Consider the following 16,353-nt stretch of genomic DNA (forward strand, 5'->3'; position numbering starts at 1 on the left):
CGCTTCCGACCTGAATTAATTCCAGAAATTGAAGCTGAAGTCAACAAACTCATCGACGCTGGCTTCATTCGTGAAGTAAAGTATCCTACTTGGATTGCAAACATTGTACCTGTGAGGAAGAAAAATGGCAAGTTGCGTGTTTGTGTAGATTTCAGAAATCTGAATGAAGCGTGTCCTAAGGATGATTTTCCTTTGCCTGTCACCGAGATAATGATTGATGCAACGACCGGACATGAAGCATTATCCTTCATGGATTGTACGGCGGGATATAATCAGATCCTCATGGCGCCCGAAGATCAAGAAGCAACGGCGTTCCGTACACCAAAGGGTATCTTTTGCTACAAGGTGATGCCGTTTGGTTTGAAAAATGCAGGCGCAACTTATCAAAGAGCAATGCAGAAAATCTTCGAGGACATGATGCATAAGACCGTTGAATGTTATGTCGATGATCTTGTCGTCAAATCAAAGAAGAGGAACGATCATTTGCTTCATCTCCGCGAGGTATTCAAGAAATTGCGTAGGTATCAATTGAAGATGAATCCCTTGAAGTGTGCATTCGGCGTAACCTCTGGAAAGTTCCTAGGATTTGTTGTGAGACATAGAGGAATTGAAATTGACCAGTCAAAAATTACAGCAATCCAGAATATGCCCGAGCCGAAGAACCTCAAAGAATTGCGCGGATTACAAGGGAGACTTGCATATATCCGACGCTTCATTTCGAATCTTGCAGGACGATGTCATCCTTTCAGCCATCTTATGAAGAAGGGCGCTCCATTTGAATGGGACGATTCATGTCGCAAAGCTTTTGAAAGCATCAAGCAGTACCTCTCAACCCCACCTGTCTTGGGGGCACCGGTTCAAGGGAAGCCACTTATCCTCTACATCTCTGCTCATGAAAGGTCGTTGGGGGCATTGTGTGCTCAAGAGAATGGTGACGGAAAGGAAGCTGCTCTTTACTACCTCAGTCGTACGTTGGTTGGCGCGGAATTGAATTATTCGCCTATTGAGAAAGTGTGTCTAGCTTTGATCTTTGCAATCCAAAAGTTGAAGCATTACATGCAGGCACATACGGTGAAGGTGATCTCCAAAGCTGACCCCATAAAGTACATCCTATCAAGACCAGTACTATCCGGAAGACTTGCTAAATGGGCTATGCTCATAAGTCAACATGATGTTGTGTACGTACCTCAAAAGGCGATCAAGGGACAAGCTTTGGCCGATTTCCTAGCTGCACATCCGATTCCATCACATTGGGAGCTTCCTGATGATCTACCTGGAGAAGAAGTATTCTACATTGATGTCTTACCTCCATGGGAAATGTACTTCGACGGAGCAGCTCGCCAAGATGGTGCGGGAGCAGGGGTCATCCTTGTATCACCTGAGAAACATGTCTTCACGTATTCATTTACGCTCACCAACTTATGCTCGAACAATGTTGCTGAATATCAAGCTCTCGTTCTGGGGCTTCAAATGGCAAAAGAGATGAAAATACAGGACCTTGATGTATACGGTGACTCCAAGCTGGTGATCCATCAACTCCTCGATGATTATGATGTCAAGAAAGATGACTTGATTCCTTATTATAAGCATGCTTCACAATTGCTGGCAGAATTTGAGAGCGTCCGATTGCAACATGTTCCAAGGAGTGCCAACAAGACAGCGGATGCACTTGCAAATCTCGCAGCCACATTGGCACTGGGGGCAGAAGAAAACATGTCGGTCCCGGTCTGTAATCGGTGGGTGATAAACCCTCAAGATGAAGTTGAAATTGAAGCTGAAGAACTCTCAGGTGCAGTTACTGTCTATGAGATAGACATAGAAGATTGGCGTCGACCACTCATTGATTTCTTGGTACACGAAAAGTTGCCAAGCGATTTGAAACACAAGATGGAAATTCGACGACGTGCTCCACGCTTCATTTACTACAAAGAAACACTTTACAGGCGTTCGTTCCTTGGAACCTGGTTGAGATGTTTGGGAGATGAAGAAGCAGCAAAAACAATGCAAGAAGCTCATTCTGGAGTTTGCGGAGCTCACCAATCTGGTCCTAAGCTTCACGACCGTGTCAAGAGGATGGGGTACTACTGGCCAACCATGGTTCAAGATTGCATGGAACTTGCGAAAAAATGTGAAGCTTGTCAATTCCATGCGAACTTTATTCATCAACCTCCGGAACCGCTACATCCGACAGTGACATCTTGGCCGTTTGAAGCATGGGGTCTCGATGTTGTTGGTCCAATCACACCGAAATCATCAGGTGGTCATGCATACATCCTTGCCGCTACGGATTACTTCTCAAAATGGGCGGAAGCAATACCTCTTCGTGAAGTCAAGAAAGAGAACGTGGTCGATTTCATTCGGAATCACATCATACATCGATATGGCGTGCCACGTTACATAATCACAGACAACGGAACACCATTTGTCAACAAGTTGATGACGAGCCTTTGTGAGAAATTCAAGTTTGCACAAAACAAGTCTTCAATGTATAATGCACCTGCAAACGGACTAGCTGAATCTTTCAACAAAACACTTTGCAAGTTGCTTAGTAAGATTGTTGGGAAACACCAGCGAGATTGGCACGAAAGAATGGGCGAAGCTCTATGGGCGTATCGTACCACGTACAGGACACCAACTCAAGCGACACCTTATGCACTTGTGTATGGTGTGGAGGCCATATTGCCATTGGAGATTCAAATTCCGTCACTTCGCATGGCAATCCAGGAAAATCTCACTGAAGAAGAAAATGCTAAGATTCGTCTGGCAGAGTTGGAAGCACTTGACGAAAAGAGGCTTGAGGCGCAACAAAAGTTGGAATGCTACCATGCTCGTTTGACAAGGGCGTTCAACAAGAAGGTGCGAGTACGGTCTTTCAAAGTTGGAGACACGGTCCTTGCTATCAAGAGACCGATCATTGTTTCTCGCAAAACGGGAAATAAATTTGCATCGAAATGGGATGGTCCTTACGTTGTCCAGGAAGTCTACACAAATGGAGCTTACAAGATCGTTGATGCAGAAGGACTGCGCATAGGCCCTATCAACGGCAAATTTTTGAAGCGTTACTACCCTTGAAGTTGTGCAACATTGTAACCTCCTAAGCACGAGGCTAAACTGCAACTGACTAAAAAAAAAAAAAAAAAAAAAAAAAAAAAAAAAAAAAAAAATCCGGAAATGACGTCAGCAAACGACGTCAGAAAAAAAAAAAAAAAAAAAAAAAAAAAAAAAAAAAAAAAAAAAAAAAAAAAATCAAGAAATTATTTTTGCTTTTAAGGAACTACGTTGGCTTGATCTTATGGAGTGAATTTATTCATTTCATAAGTACGTAGGCAGCTTGAAGGAATCACTAACTTTAAGTCCAGCCACACCAAAAATCTCTCCCATTTTTGTACTGCTCCTGGCCCGCAAGAGTATAAACTGTGAACGGCTAAATAAATAAATGAAAATTTCATGTTGGTTTCCTATGAGTTGAATGAATATGGAATCAATGACAAAAATCTTTGACAGGAAGAATGACGAGTCTTATTCATTTCATTTTTGGAATTCTTAAAACAAATTGGTCTCTAAAAAAAAAAAAAAAAAAAAAAAGAATTAAAAGAAAACAAGTGCAACGATGGTAACAAGAAAGGCGGAACTACGGTTCAAATTTGAAGGCTTGCAAAGCATCACGAGCAACACCAAATTGTTTCTCAGCTTCCGCTAGCTTTGCCTCCACCTCTTTCGCAGCAACAATATTCTCCTTCATGATGAGGAGTGAGTTTTCTTGCTCTTTCTTCTGTATGACGTACCCTTGGAACTTCTCTTCTGATTCTGAAATAAGAGGCAAAAGTCTATCCGCTCGTTCTGCTAAATCATTGAGCTTCCTTTTATGTTCGGCTTGTTCTTGCTGAATCTGATCTATCTCCTTATGAAGAGCTTGCATTCGCTCCTCTTCTGCTTTCCCTGCAATTGTAGTTGTCTGCACGCTCGTCTCTATCTCCAAAGATCGTTGCTCCAAGTCATTGAGAGTGGGATCTCCCTGTTTCCCTAGCCGAACGTGGTGGAGTTGAGAACCGCACCCAATATACCCCTTGATAAAAGATTCGATTGCAGAGATGTCGATCTTCTTATCACGAACATAGGAGAAAACCTGTTCAAACTCCTGCGCTAGTTCATGAACCTTGGCTAAAGGAGTCTTCATCAACTTGTCCTTTATTTCATTAATCATCAAGCTTGCAGCATATCGGTCCGCCCTGTTGGTCGCCTTAGTGATCATGTCTTGAGCATTAAAAGAAGGAGACTCGGTCGAAGCAGTAGAAACACTTGTGGTTGGCGCAGTATCAATGACAACATCATCAATGAACTGTTGTTCAGGAAGGGAGACAAATGTATTCTCGCAAGCAGTAAGCTCTACTGCTATGTTCGCATCGCTTTGAAGATTCTGAAAAGTGAAAAATAAAGGGGATTAAAATAGTAATTAAAAAGAAAACGAGAATGTCAAAGTAAAGAAATGAACCTCTATCTCTTCAGGCGATAGCTCAGGGCCATAATCTTCAGCGAAAATATCATCCAGAATTGTAGGTTCACCTGCGTGTTCGTCACCGGAAGGTTCATTTTCGTCATTGGAAGGTTCATTACTTACAACTCTGCTTGCTAGTCTTCTACTCTCGTCCCTGCATTTCGAAGATGTTTCCTTGGGCGGACAGGATATCGTGGAACTTTTAGGCAATCTGACTCTAACTTTGCGAGGTGCAGCCGAAGTCTTGGCAGCTTTGTCTTTTGGTGAAGTGTTAAGATCATCGCCCTTTCTCTCCTTTCTCTTCTTAGACCTGACATTTGTTAGACTAGGAGTTCTTGAAGCATAAGCCGCATTTAAAGAAACGACCGAATTCCACCATGTTGTGAAGCTTGGAGTGACTCGAGATTGGGCATTAAACGTGCGGCAAGGGACCAAAAAAGTAGCCCTAGTATGCAGACGAATGCTGGACTGAAAAAGATAGTACATATGCTCTCGGGTGATGTTTTGTGTCTGGACTACTAATTCGCCTGGCACATCTTGGTGAAATCCGAATTGCCGACCGAATCGATGAGGACTGTATGGCTCAACCACGTAGTTGTTGTCGAACCTCAAGGTCAGAAAACAGGACCGCATGCTAATGAAGAAGTTTGCGAATTGCTTTGGTTGATGGTTGCCATCTTCACGCTTCTCATCTGAATTACCACAAATTGAGTTAGCAAGCCAATTGAAATCCTTACCCGAAGAAACTAGCGATTTAGCATCTGGAGACTTTATGACAGAGTCAAGGCCTTGAATTCCAACCAGGGGAGCACCAACAAAATCGTAGGTGACGACGTGATGACTTCGAAAATACTTAGCGGTCCAGGCATACACATATTGTGCAGGGAAGGACTCGCGATGTTTGCCGGGGGTAGGAGAATTCGAAATTTTGCTCAATCCGTGGTAGATGCTCGCCAAAACAGGGATCGCCAAAGAAGTCTCTTTTCCACTTGCAAGAAATGACGCAGGTTTGAAAGATCCAGGACGGATGCAACCCAAATCTGACACCGGCAAAACAAAGGCACAAAGCCAACATGAGAGAAAGGCAGCCAAATATGTTTGTCGATGATGCGCTTCAGGAATCCGTAGGATGCGAAAGGCTTCGTACATCTTATGACTCCACGATCGAGGACCATTAAAGGAGCTGAAGTCTTTCATAAGTGTTGGAAGGACAGACTTTTTGTTGCCAGATGCCAAGAAATACTTTGATGCACCGCGAAACCAAAAATCACACCAAGTCTCGAACGTTATTGTTGTCACCTTGTGTTTCTCAGAAAGATAATGCAAAGCCATGAACAAATATTTGCAACTGTAAGGGAGGTATAGACTGTGCTCATCGTCGGAGCCTTCCAATTCAACGGCAGAAGGGACGACCTCGTCATAAAAAAGGCCAGTTACGGGAAGCCCACCAAGGTCGTATATATCCCAAAGACTGATTGACATTTCTCCAACTGAAGTGTGCAAGGTATTTGTCGTAGGACACCAGGATTCACAAAAAGCCTGCATGACAGGAGAATTACATTTGTAGATGTACATAGAAGCATAGACGGCATCAAGAATATGGGTGCTAGCGAGTGTGCGTCTGGAATGGTGCAGGACATCTTCTAACCATTCCCAGTAAAGAGGGATGTATGTTGGCTCGACTCCAAATTTCGGACTAGAACTCCATTTGGTCTCCTTGCGGGACAAACGCGTAGATAATGTCTGGAAAGAACACGCATCATCGCAGGGACGGTGATGTGAAGCGACAAGGACAGGATTAGGTGTTTTTCCACCAAATGCATTAACATCACGACTCTCCTTGTACCAGCTTTTCGGGCCCGAGAACTCCGTAGAAGAATGGATGTTTGCAAAAGGACCAATCACAGGAGGAAATGAACGAAAGTGCGCTCCATCGACCGAATTAGCATCTTCCATGAGTGACAAAGTCTCTTCTCCAGGAGTATTGTGATACTTGAAGTAAACCATGGTGACTCTTTGTTCCTACAAAGTCAACACAAAAAAAAAAAGTGCAAGTTGATGCATGTATGACGATGCAGTTAATTAACAAAGTAATATTTAACGGAGGCATCATATTTGAAATATTGATCGTACAAACTAGTACAGATTATTGTCAACAATGTATCAACTTTGCCAATGATTACTACTGTGAACTACACCCGGTATTAAAAGAAAGTACACAGATTATATTACAGGAAGCAGTTGTATTATGTTCGACCGCACAAAAAAAAGGGGGAGCAAGTTCAAGTTTGGGGTTGCTGTTATCGATCATCATTCATCATGTTCGTAAAAAAAAAAAAAAGAGAAAAGAAAAAAAGGGGTTGCATGTATTCATGTGAATTGGAAAGAGACAAAAGAAAGAGACAAAAGAAAAAGACAAAAAAGAATCATCACAATCATGCATCACCATTTAAAAAAAAAAAAAAAAAAAAAAAATTGGAAATAAAAATTAGGGAGTACAATATCACGTGAATAGGATGGGAAAGAAAGAAAAAGACAAAAGAATTTTGTAGCCCAGCATCATCAATTACTATCATCATCTATTATTCTTTTATGATATGAATAAAGAATAAATAAAAATAAAAAAAGAAAAGAAAGAAGGATGGCATCACGTGAAGGGTGAAAGAAGACAAAACAAGAAAATGACTCAACTTTTTTTTTTTTTTTTTTTTTTGTGGTCTATATTTTACTCTTCGGTATCATCATCATCAACAACAATATAAATTAATCATACGAACAAAAAAAAAAAAAAAAGGAAGGGGGGCAAGCAAACAGGTCGCCATGGAAATTACAATGCTTCAAAGGTTAAAATTGCTGAAAGAAAATACAGCAGAGTATACATACTGGGTCTGAAAGTCGGATCGCGCCTCAACAACGGTGGCGCAGTGCTGTGACGGTGGTGATGGACGGACAGCAGGTCAACAGGAACAACCACCTCTCAGATTCGATGACGGTGGTGCTAGGCGGCTTGGGACTCCACGAGCAGGACCAGTCGCGGATGAACAACTCCTCCACAGGCTGCTTGTCGGACTCACGAACTATTCGATGACGACCGTTGGGTTGGTGTTCGGACCGATTCGATGACGACCGTTGGTTTGGTGATGACGTCTACTGGTTCGTTCCTCTTTCACGGGCTATTCGATGACGAAGATTCGGTATTGTACTCCTCGGAGTCTCTGATCAAAGGTCGTTGAGTTGTTGTTGATGGTGAGGTGAATTGATAGCATAAGAGGTGTATTTATAGTCTTGTAGCTCATAGTCCTACTTCAAAGCAAATTTAGAAGAAGATATGTTTTGGGTAAATTTTATCCAATATATTAAGCATTTATTTTGAGTCCTACTCCATGTTGGATTCTAATCAGTTGAGAAAAGCTTGAGACCTATGGAAAATCAACTACTACTGTGAAGATGTGAAGATGGAATTTGCTCGAAGTCTATCCCATTTGGGTCTTGTCTTGGGTAATTGATGTCCATTATAATTCTTTCCTATCATCAAAGAAGTGACATAACCGAAGTATTGTGTTGACAGTAGGATACTAAAAAGCTGTTAGAACTTGGCCAAGATAGATGCACTAATTGTATCCTAATTGGTTTAGTTGGGAATCAGTGGAGTCCTAGTATTATTCTATTTCGTAAAGTGTGATGTTGTCTTGGAAGAGTTTCACACCAAAGAAAATGCATAGCGTGAGTGCATGCATCAAAATGGATCAGTGATCCGAAGATTCGGTCCAGCCCATCCATCAAAAGGGTGGGTCAACAAGTTGGGCCAAAAGACCAAATATTACTCCTATTTCAGAAAAAAAAGGAAAGTTCGGAGTACGTGAAGAAGTGCAAACTGGATTTCGAGATCGGACCACGAGCAAACACTCAAAGATTCGTGTACGTAACCGATCTCGAGGGGGCAATTTGTAGGCATTAAAAATATGAAGAATGCCACATCATCATTTTTTGTCCCGAAAAAGTCAAATGTTGACTTCTATTATTAAATGTCAGATAAATTGTTTAATTTGGGTTATAAACCAAATAGGCCCATTTTTAATAAATGACGTTCATTTAATAGGAGTGGGTTATTTAAATGAGCTTAAGTAAATAGGCCCATTTATCCACAAAAGGAAAACCCTAAACCTAAGAAGAGGATATAAAAAGTTCTCTCCAAGTCATTTGGCAGACAGACTGAACGTAGTATACAAACACCTACTACTCTCCAGAAAAAACCCGAAGACGGCTTCCAAGCACACAAGTCTGACATCAAATCTCGGTGGAAGAAGAACAACAAGCACAAACGCCGTTCTACCTTCAAACCACAAATTCTTGCTGTTGTAGAGATCGAATCAGTGGATAAACATTAGAGATTGTACCCAAATACAAAATCAATAAAAATATATTTTGTTCACATTATTTTGATTCTGTTATTTTTGCAGACTCGTAAATTTGTGTTTACACCCACATATAGCAAAAAGTAGTGGGGACTAATATTACTTTAAGGATAGTGATAATCACGATCCTAATTTTTCATCTCAATAAATTAATTCTAACAGATCCCATGTGACTTAAATCATGCATTAAAGATTACAAGAGAATATTTGAATAGTTTAAAAGTCAAAACGTTGCAACTATTAGAAAACGGATGAAGTACCAAATTACCAATGATGGCCATAATAATAAAAAAAAAAATAAAAAAAAAAGAGAGGAAACTAGCTAGTGTTAAATCACACCACTAGCTAAAAGATAACGAGAATATAGAAGAGCGATTAATAAATATCTATACCTAGTATTTTAAAAGAATAACCATAGATAATTGCATGACACGTGTCACCTCCATATTTCATCTATACAATTTTTTTCTTTAGTCGTTTGTTATACGAAGGTTTTTACAACTTCAACATCTCTTCCACGGTTTCACTCCATTTTCCTCTTTAACACTCAATATTAATTCATCATTTAATTTTTTTTCCAACTTTCACATTTACAATCAATCAAATATTTCCACTAAAATAAAAAAAACCTCAATAAAATTAGCACTCTAAAAGACGACTAAATAACCACTATATAATTGCCCGTTCTTCAAATGAGATTATATAAAAGCGATCAATATATATTATTCAATTCAAACCATGCTGATAGCGCAATTAAAACTAGTAACGTGACAATTAAATTCAGAAATTAGTAAATAAAACCATTCATTTCAAATAAACTTAATCAATACCGAGTACTCCATCCGTATAGTACGATTAATTTATGAAAGGACGTGTTTGCCATTTAGGCTCCGTTTGGTAAGGCGTAAAACGTTTTCATTGTAAACCGATTTTCCATGGAAAACAGTTTTCAAGGGAACACACAATTCCAAACTAGTTTTCCTTTGTTTGGTAACTTAAAGGAAAATGGAAGAAGATGGTGAAGATTGAGGGGATGAAAAGGAGAGGGAGGTAAGAAGGAAAGAAGGAAAAGTGGTTCCCCTCCCTTTCAATTGGAAAAGGATTTTCTATCTTTGAGAGAGTAATGGAAAATTATTTTTCATCCCTTACCCAACCAAACAACGTAAAATGATTAAAAAGGGGAAAATCGTTTTCCATGAAAACGTTTTACGCCCTATCAAACGGAGCCTTAAAAGAAATTTGGTAATACTTTTATCCAATTTGAGGAGGACAAAATACATCATCTGAATCAACCTCAACAAAAACCCGATAACTGCACAAGTCTTGCTGCATTCCCATTCCAGGGCGTATGATGATGGCTTCTAATACTTTGTCATTCTCTCTTTTTATTGTTGATATCCTCTCCGACTAACTCCGGCCACACGTTCTTTCCTACGCCGAAATCCTTGACAGGTCCTGTACACGCGTAATTTTTCGAATACGAATTTTCAAACCCATTTCTTCCTTTAAACTTCTCGGAAGATTTCAAAAATGGGTTTTAGAACAATTGTTAAGGGGGGGAATATCTTCCACGTGACATGGCAACAAAAGATTAAGTGGCAGCCTACGCAACAGCCAACATGCATGTGACGTGGATTGAAGTATAAGTCCAATAACGACTAGGAAACGTGCCCTTGACCAACTCGCTGATCAGTGAGATAGAGGGAGACGTGTCCCTGAAATCAAGGAGCCAAGCCGTCGTGTTCAACGACTCTAAGAGCATCTTCAATGGTAAGCTAATTTCTAAATTAGCTTGTCATGCCACATAATATATCAAGCTATTTCCCTTTTAAGCTAGTTGGTACCCCAATGGTTAGCTACTAGCTTAATATTAATGTGATCAAATTTGTCAATTAATATGTTAAATATAATTTTATTTAATATTATTTCATTGGCTAATTTTTTTCAAGAAAATTAGCTTGTTCAAGCTAATTTGCTTGGCCAAGCTAATTCATCATTTGAACTCCAATGGTCAAGCTAGTAGCTTGGAATTTCTAAAAATTGCAAGCTAGTCCCTAGCTAGATACAACCATTGGAGATGCTCTAATACAGCTACCCTACATATATCTAGCTTGTACATAACCTAGAAAACATGTATAAATAGGTTACTCAACTTCATTGTAAATATACGCTATCATTTGCTCAAGCTCTCGTCTATTAATAATATCATCCTTATTCCTCTTATTGTTCTTATCGCATTCTTATTGTTCTTGTGTTATCTTGCTTGTTCGTATTGTTAGCACCGTCTCTCGACGAATTTGACCCTAGGTAGAATTTGTTCAAAACAGAGTATTTCGTAGAAGTGTATACGTACAATTGAGTTCAATATATATAGAGCAAAAACATAAATGTTATTACTTTTTTATTTTATTTCAACATTACATAATCGCGCTAGCTAGTCATTACACATATTTATTCATACTCCGTACTTTAATTTTATGTGTACGCATTTATTACTTGGCTTGCTTAACCGGCCATTGGAGGACGAGTGACGATTCCATCAGAATCAACAATGACAAAGACACGGTAGCAGTTGTAGTCGGCTGGGACCCAAGGTTTATCCCAAACAATGGGATTAACATGAGGGTTTTCTTCCTTAATGATTTTTGCTGCTTCTTCTCCCTTTATTCCTTCAAGCTCTGGCCAGCTAAGTTTCCCTGCAAAATTCATTAATTATTCAAAGGAGAGTTTAACATGAATAATTGTATTTAACAATTTAAAGTCATTTTTTTACAGTTTAAAAACATATACTTAGTATATTTTTCAACTATAATTAGCACTTAAGAGGAAAGCAACCAACAACAATTTACATATCCTCCCAGATCCTTCTCGCTCAAAGTTGAGAACCCTATGTTATTCAAGTAAGTATATAGGTTTAGATTTTCTTAATGGTTAATTTCATCATCACTTTTGATAATATTATGTATCTATGTGCTTTTAAATCGTAAAAATGTATTTTTAAACTATATAAATGTGCTTTTGAGAGGGTTAAAATACAAAACGGTGTCGTTTTAACCCAGTTGTATGTAGCTCTATATGCAATATATACACAACCACCGGATTTAGAATCTAATTTGCGTTATATTGACAGAAAACAATAAGAAAAAGCTAAATTGAATTGAATTAATGAAAGTTAAGCACTTAATTAAGCCTAGTAAAAACTCACCAGATGGGCATAAATCTAATTCCATCTCTTGGTTTCTCTTTGAATTGTTTAGTATCACTCAAAGTTGCAAGATTATTTGTAATTAAGGTTTGGTGGTTGGTTATGTTGATGCAATAAAAATTGTGTTCATTTTATAGACGAGTGGTTCACTAATATGTACATCGTTGCTTTCAATGACAAAATTGTTTTGGTATCTAAAACTAATCTTATTGCAGCCCAAAAACGTGGGATAAAAATTGTATGGCCTGAATGAGATTGGGATAAAACTCATTTGGAGTGTTTTGATGATTTTTATTTTTTACTAGGGACCATTATTCAATTCCTTTGTACGATAGTAGCTCCAATCCTCCAACCTTACCGACCATAAAATTAATACTACTTCCGTTCTTATATGTTTTTAACGGTTACTGTTTTCACGCGAATTAAGGCAAATGAGAGTATGAGCAAGTGAGCGAAATTGACATCTTATTTATGTGTGAAAGTAGATGAATAAAAAAATCAGAATAGAGGGTATAATGAGCCAATAAATGTTACAAGTGGATGAATAGAAAATCAGAATAGATGGTATAATTGTAAATATTGTATTCCAAAAATAGAATATAACATAATTGCAAAGAACTTCAGGAACAGACTTAAACGGGAAGCGTAAATAACTTCAGGAACGGAGGTAGTATTTCCTTTGTTTTCTAATAGCTGCAACGTTTTGACTTTTATTGTCAACGTACAATGTTACTATTAATATCTTAAATTGCATATATGTAAAAATTATAATGTTTGATATTATGAAATTATACATCAAGATGAATCTAGCATGATCCTGGACTCCTGGTAGTGTAGTCTTTATTATACAGTGAGTTTTTGTTGGGAAATATCCAAGATTGATAGAATGGAGATAAAATGAGTGTTTTAAATGTTTAGATCACCTTTTTATGTTTGAATTTGAGTGGGCCTACTAGTTGGGCTAAATTGTTCTATGGGCTTGAGAGTGCTTGTGGTTGGGTTATTAATATGTAACTACATTAATAATAATAAAATATTACGTTTTTGGTTAGTCACAAAATTAGAGGTTTATTAACTTTCTCCTAATCCTATCTTTTCATTTTGAGCAGTTACGCTGTTTCAAGTCATGATCATTTAATTTTCTCTGGCTGTTTATATTCCTGACTCTTCTCATCAAACATATCTTCTTTCTCTCAGAAACTACTTTACATTTATAAGGAGATTATTGCTTTGCCACAATTAATCCTGGTTTAGGGAAATCTTGGAAATAACTTAGCCGGTAACCCATAGCAAGAAAGAGTATGGACTAATATTACTTTAAGAATATAGATAATCATGATCCTAATTCTTCATCTCAAAACGTTACAACTATTAGAAAATGGACGAAGTACCAAATTACCAACGATGACAATAATATATTAAAAAAAAAAAGAGTAGCTACTAGCTAGCTAGTCTTAAATTACACCACTAAAAGATAACGATAATACATAACATGGAGCGATCAATAATATATAATTCTCCGTTTCTTTTTGTTCTTTACGTTTTGTCTTTTGCACGTTTATTAACGATCAATAATGAGCATTGAGATTTTTCTATTTTTTTTATTTAAACAAGGAAAATTATGTTTATTTATAATGTTTTCATTCTTATCAAAATTCTGATATTGGAAAAATGAAAAAAAATTTAATGTCCCAATAGAAAAGTGTGAGATATTAGATGATTCAATGAATTTAATTGGTTAAAATAATCATTTGACACAAATTTTAATAGAATATTAAAGCATTTATGTGATTGTATAAAAGAAAATGTAAAGAACATTTTGAAACACCCAAAAAGAAAAACATAAGGAACAAAAAGAAACAGAGTAAGTACTATTCAATTCAAACCATTTTCATAGCAGATTAACAACAACTAAAACTTTCACCAAAAAAAAAAAAAAACAACTAAAACTAATAACGTGACAATTAAATTAAAAAATGAGTAAATAAAACCATTAATTCCAAATAAACTTAACCAATACCGAGTATTACATCCCTTCGATTAATTCATGAAAGGACGTGTTTGCCCTTTATTGTGAAAAGACGTGTTTACCCTTTAAAAGAAATTTGGTAATATTTTTATCCAATATGAGGAGGACAAAATACAACACCATCTGAATTAACCTGAACAAAAACCCGATAACTGCATAAGTTTTGCTGCATTCCCATTCCAGGGCGTATGATGGTGGCTTCTAATACTTTGTCATTCTCTCTTTTTATTGTTGTTACTGCTACTTCCCCATTCTCTCCGACTAACTCCGGCCACACGTTCTTTCCTACGCCGAAACCCTTAACAGGTCCTGTACACGTGAAAATAAAAGTACGTAGAAATATTATTCAGCGTTACAAAATATATTACGTATGCATAATGTTATACTATCCCGTTGTAAAATTATTTTTACACTAATATTTGCATAAATATTAAGAGAAAATAGAAAAGGATGTGTAAAAATGTGGATGGATATAATTAAATATGAATAAAGTAAGAGAAATGGTTAACATGGTGGTTGAGACTTGAGTGTAAGAAAAAAAATTGAATAAAGTGAGAGAATTTGAGTGAGAAGTTATAAATGTTGTGAGGTAAGAAGGAAAAGATAGTAACTTTTGATGTCAAAAAATAGAATAAAGCAAACTGAAAATAACATTATGAAACAGACTAAAATAAAAACTATAAAGATTATTTTGAAAAGAAGGTAGTATTTACCAAATTAATCAATACTAAATATGAATATATATATATAACGAATTCGAATTGTTAAAGCATATTTTACCTGAGCATGAAATAGGGGGGCATTTGCATTCACCTTCTTGTTCCATCTTTAATTTTTTTTTTTCCTATAATGTTTGTCTCTAAAATTTCCATTCCCTGGCTTTATAAGTAGACATATTAGTCAACCTTTGATTTTTTGATTTTTTTTTTTTTAATAATAAATTTGTGGCTTTTCTTTATTTTTATGAGGCCATTTCGCAGAAGTTAAGTTGGGTTCTTTCAATTATTAGATAGACGAACATTCATGTGGACAGCTAGCTTGGTGTGCACCAATTTAATATGTTCGTAAAACAGTTCAAGTTGACATACTGTGAATAATACATAAAGTCTATATTCGACGTATGTATTACAAACAAAATTAAAATAAAATTGAATGTAAGTAAATGGGGTAGGATTATTTGTGACACATCATACACATACTCTCCATTGATCAGTTTTAATCGATCAGTTTTAATCACAACGTTAAGATATCATTGATACGTTGACCAAAAGACCGTTTTATTTTATTTTTTTGACATAAGTTTATACAATTAAACAATATTTTTAACGATAAGGGTAAGAACACCAAAACCATGCACTACTACGTATCTTTCGACCATGTAGCTCAAGTATAAATACGTACTTCGTAATGAATTATGCATAAATACATGCAAAACCATTGATAAATGATTTATTTAATGATTGAAAGCCTTGAAACGGCATTATTATTTATACGAAATAAACGAAGTACATAAGTAGTACGGAGTACGTACTTTATATATTCTTTGAATCAATAGAAAAAAAAATTGCACTTATTTCTTAATTAACCAATGGTAGGAGGACGAACTACCAACCGATTACAATCAACCCAAACCCAAACCCGATCACACCTAAAATCATCTGTAACCGCGGTACCATCCGGTAAGACGATGGCTTCCACATTAGGATTCTCTCTTTCTATGATTATTGCGGCTTCCTTCCCGTTTTCTCCTACTAGCTCGGGCCACACGTTCTTCCCTGTAACATAATATTGCTCAATATAATTAAGTTGTGAAAGATGATAAAATATATGTCATCGGATAAAAGGTTGACATAAGTGAAATCAAGTACAGGTGACCATAATTGGAGAAAAAAATGTCGGATGTAAAAAGTGAATAGAACTTAGAAAAACAAAGATATACATAACACTACCTTTGCAAAAATCTCCAGTCGACATTTTATTTTCTTGTTCTTTCTCCTTCTTTTGAAACTAGATTTATGCTCAGATCTTTATAATAAGATAAGTAATTAAGCTAGTTAATATCTATATTTCTAGGGCAATGTATATATATATATATATAGTCGAGGGAGCATATTATATTAATGCAAAAGGTGCGTGGAGTAATTGAAGTGATATTCTTGGCCGCCATGCATGTACACACTAACATACGTGTTACAGTATATCGTAAATT

General features: G+C 37.1%; 3 protein-coding genes across 3 annotated transcripts; all 3 read right to left on the bottom strand.

Annotated features, from left to right (window-relative positions):
* Nucleotides 1-3,563: 3,563 nt before the first annotated feature.
* LOC130460598 (uncharacterized) lies at nucleotides 3,564-6,507 on the bottom strand. Its single transcript, XM_056827879.1, has 2 exons — nucleotides 4,493-6,507; nucleotides 3,564-4,417 (listed from the first exon to the last, which is right to left on the bottom strand). The coding sequence occupies exons 1-2, from the start codon at nucleotides 6,500-6,502 to the stop codon at nucleotides 3,632-3,634; spliced, it is 2,796 nt and encodes a 931-aa protein (XP_056683857.1). The 5' UTR covers nucleotides 6,503-6,507; the 3' UTR covers nucleotides 3,564-3,631.
* Nucleotides 6,508-13,965: 7,458 nt separating this feature from the next.
* Nucleotides 13,966-15,080, bottom strand: LOC110782364 (proteinase inhibitor). Its single transcript, XM_021986502.2, has 2 exons — nucleotides 14,925-15,080; nucleotides 13,966-14,453 (listed from the first exon to the last, which is right to left on the bottom strand). Exons 1-2 carry the CDS (start codon nucleotides 14,968-14,970, stop codon nucleotides 14,233-14,235), a joined length of 267 nt encoding a protein of 88 aa, XP_021842194.2. The 5' UTR covers nucleotides 14,971-15,080; the 3' UTR covers nucleotides 13,966-14,232.
* Nucleotides 15,081-15,592: 512 nt separating this feature from the next.
* LOC130460848 (inhibitor of trypsin and hageman factor-like) lies at nucleotides 15,593-16,235 on the bottom strand. Its single transcript, XM_056828517.1, has 2 exons — nucleotides 16,094-16,235; nucleotides 15,593-15,919 (listed from the first exon to the last, which is right to left on the bottom strand). Exons 1-2 carry the CDS (start codon nucleotides 16,116-16,118, stop codon nucleotides 15,726-15,728), a joined length of 219 nt encoding a protein of 72 aa, XP_056684495.1. The 5' UTR covers nucleotides 16,119-16,235; the 3' UTR covers nucleotides 15,593-15,725.
* Nucleotides 16,236-16,353: the final 118 nt, after the last annotated feature.

This window comes from Spinacia oleracea, chromosome 5, assembly GCF_020520425.1.
Source record: "Spinacia oleracea cultivar Varoflay chromosome 5, BTI_SOV_V1, whole genome shotgun sequence".
Lineage (NCBI taxonomy): Eukaryota > Viridiplantae > Streptophyta > Magnoliopsida > Caryophyllales > Amaranthaceae > Spinacia > Spinacia oleracea.

What these genes read in the sequence shown, in the direction of transcription:
- LOC130460848 (XM_056828517.1), bottom strand. Translation starts at nt 16,118, where the DNA reads ATGTCGACTGGAGATTTTTGCAAAG. An exon ending in GACTGGAGATTTTTGCAAAG is followed by an intron (nt 15,920 to 16,093) that starts GTAGTGTTATGT and finishes ATTATGTTACAG; the next exon opens with GGAAGAACGTGTGGCCCGAG.
- LOC130460598 (XM_056827879.1), bottom strand. Translation starts at nt 6,502, where the DNA reads ATGGTTTACTTCAAGTATCACAATACTCCTGGAGAAGAGACTTTGTCA. An exon ending in TATCGCCTGAAGAGATAGAG is followed by an intron (nt 4,418 to 4,492) that starts GTTCATTTCTTT and finishes TTCACTTTTCAG; the next exon opens with AATCTTCAAAGCGATGCGAA.
- LOC110782364 (XM_021986502.2), bottom strand. Translation starts at nt 14,970, where the DNA reads ATGGAACAAGAAGGTGAATGCAAATGCCCCCCTATTTCATGCTCAG. An exon ending in CCCCCCTATTTCATGCTCAG is followed by an intron (nt 14,454 to 14,924) that starts GTAAAATATGCT and finishes TCACGTGTACAG; the next exon opens with GACCTGTTAAGGGTTTCGGC.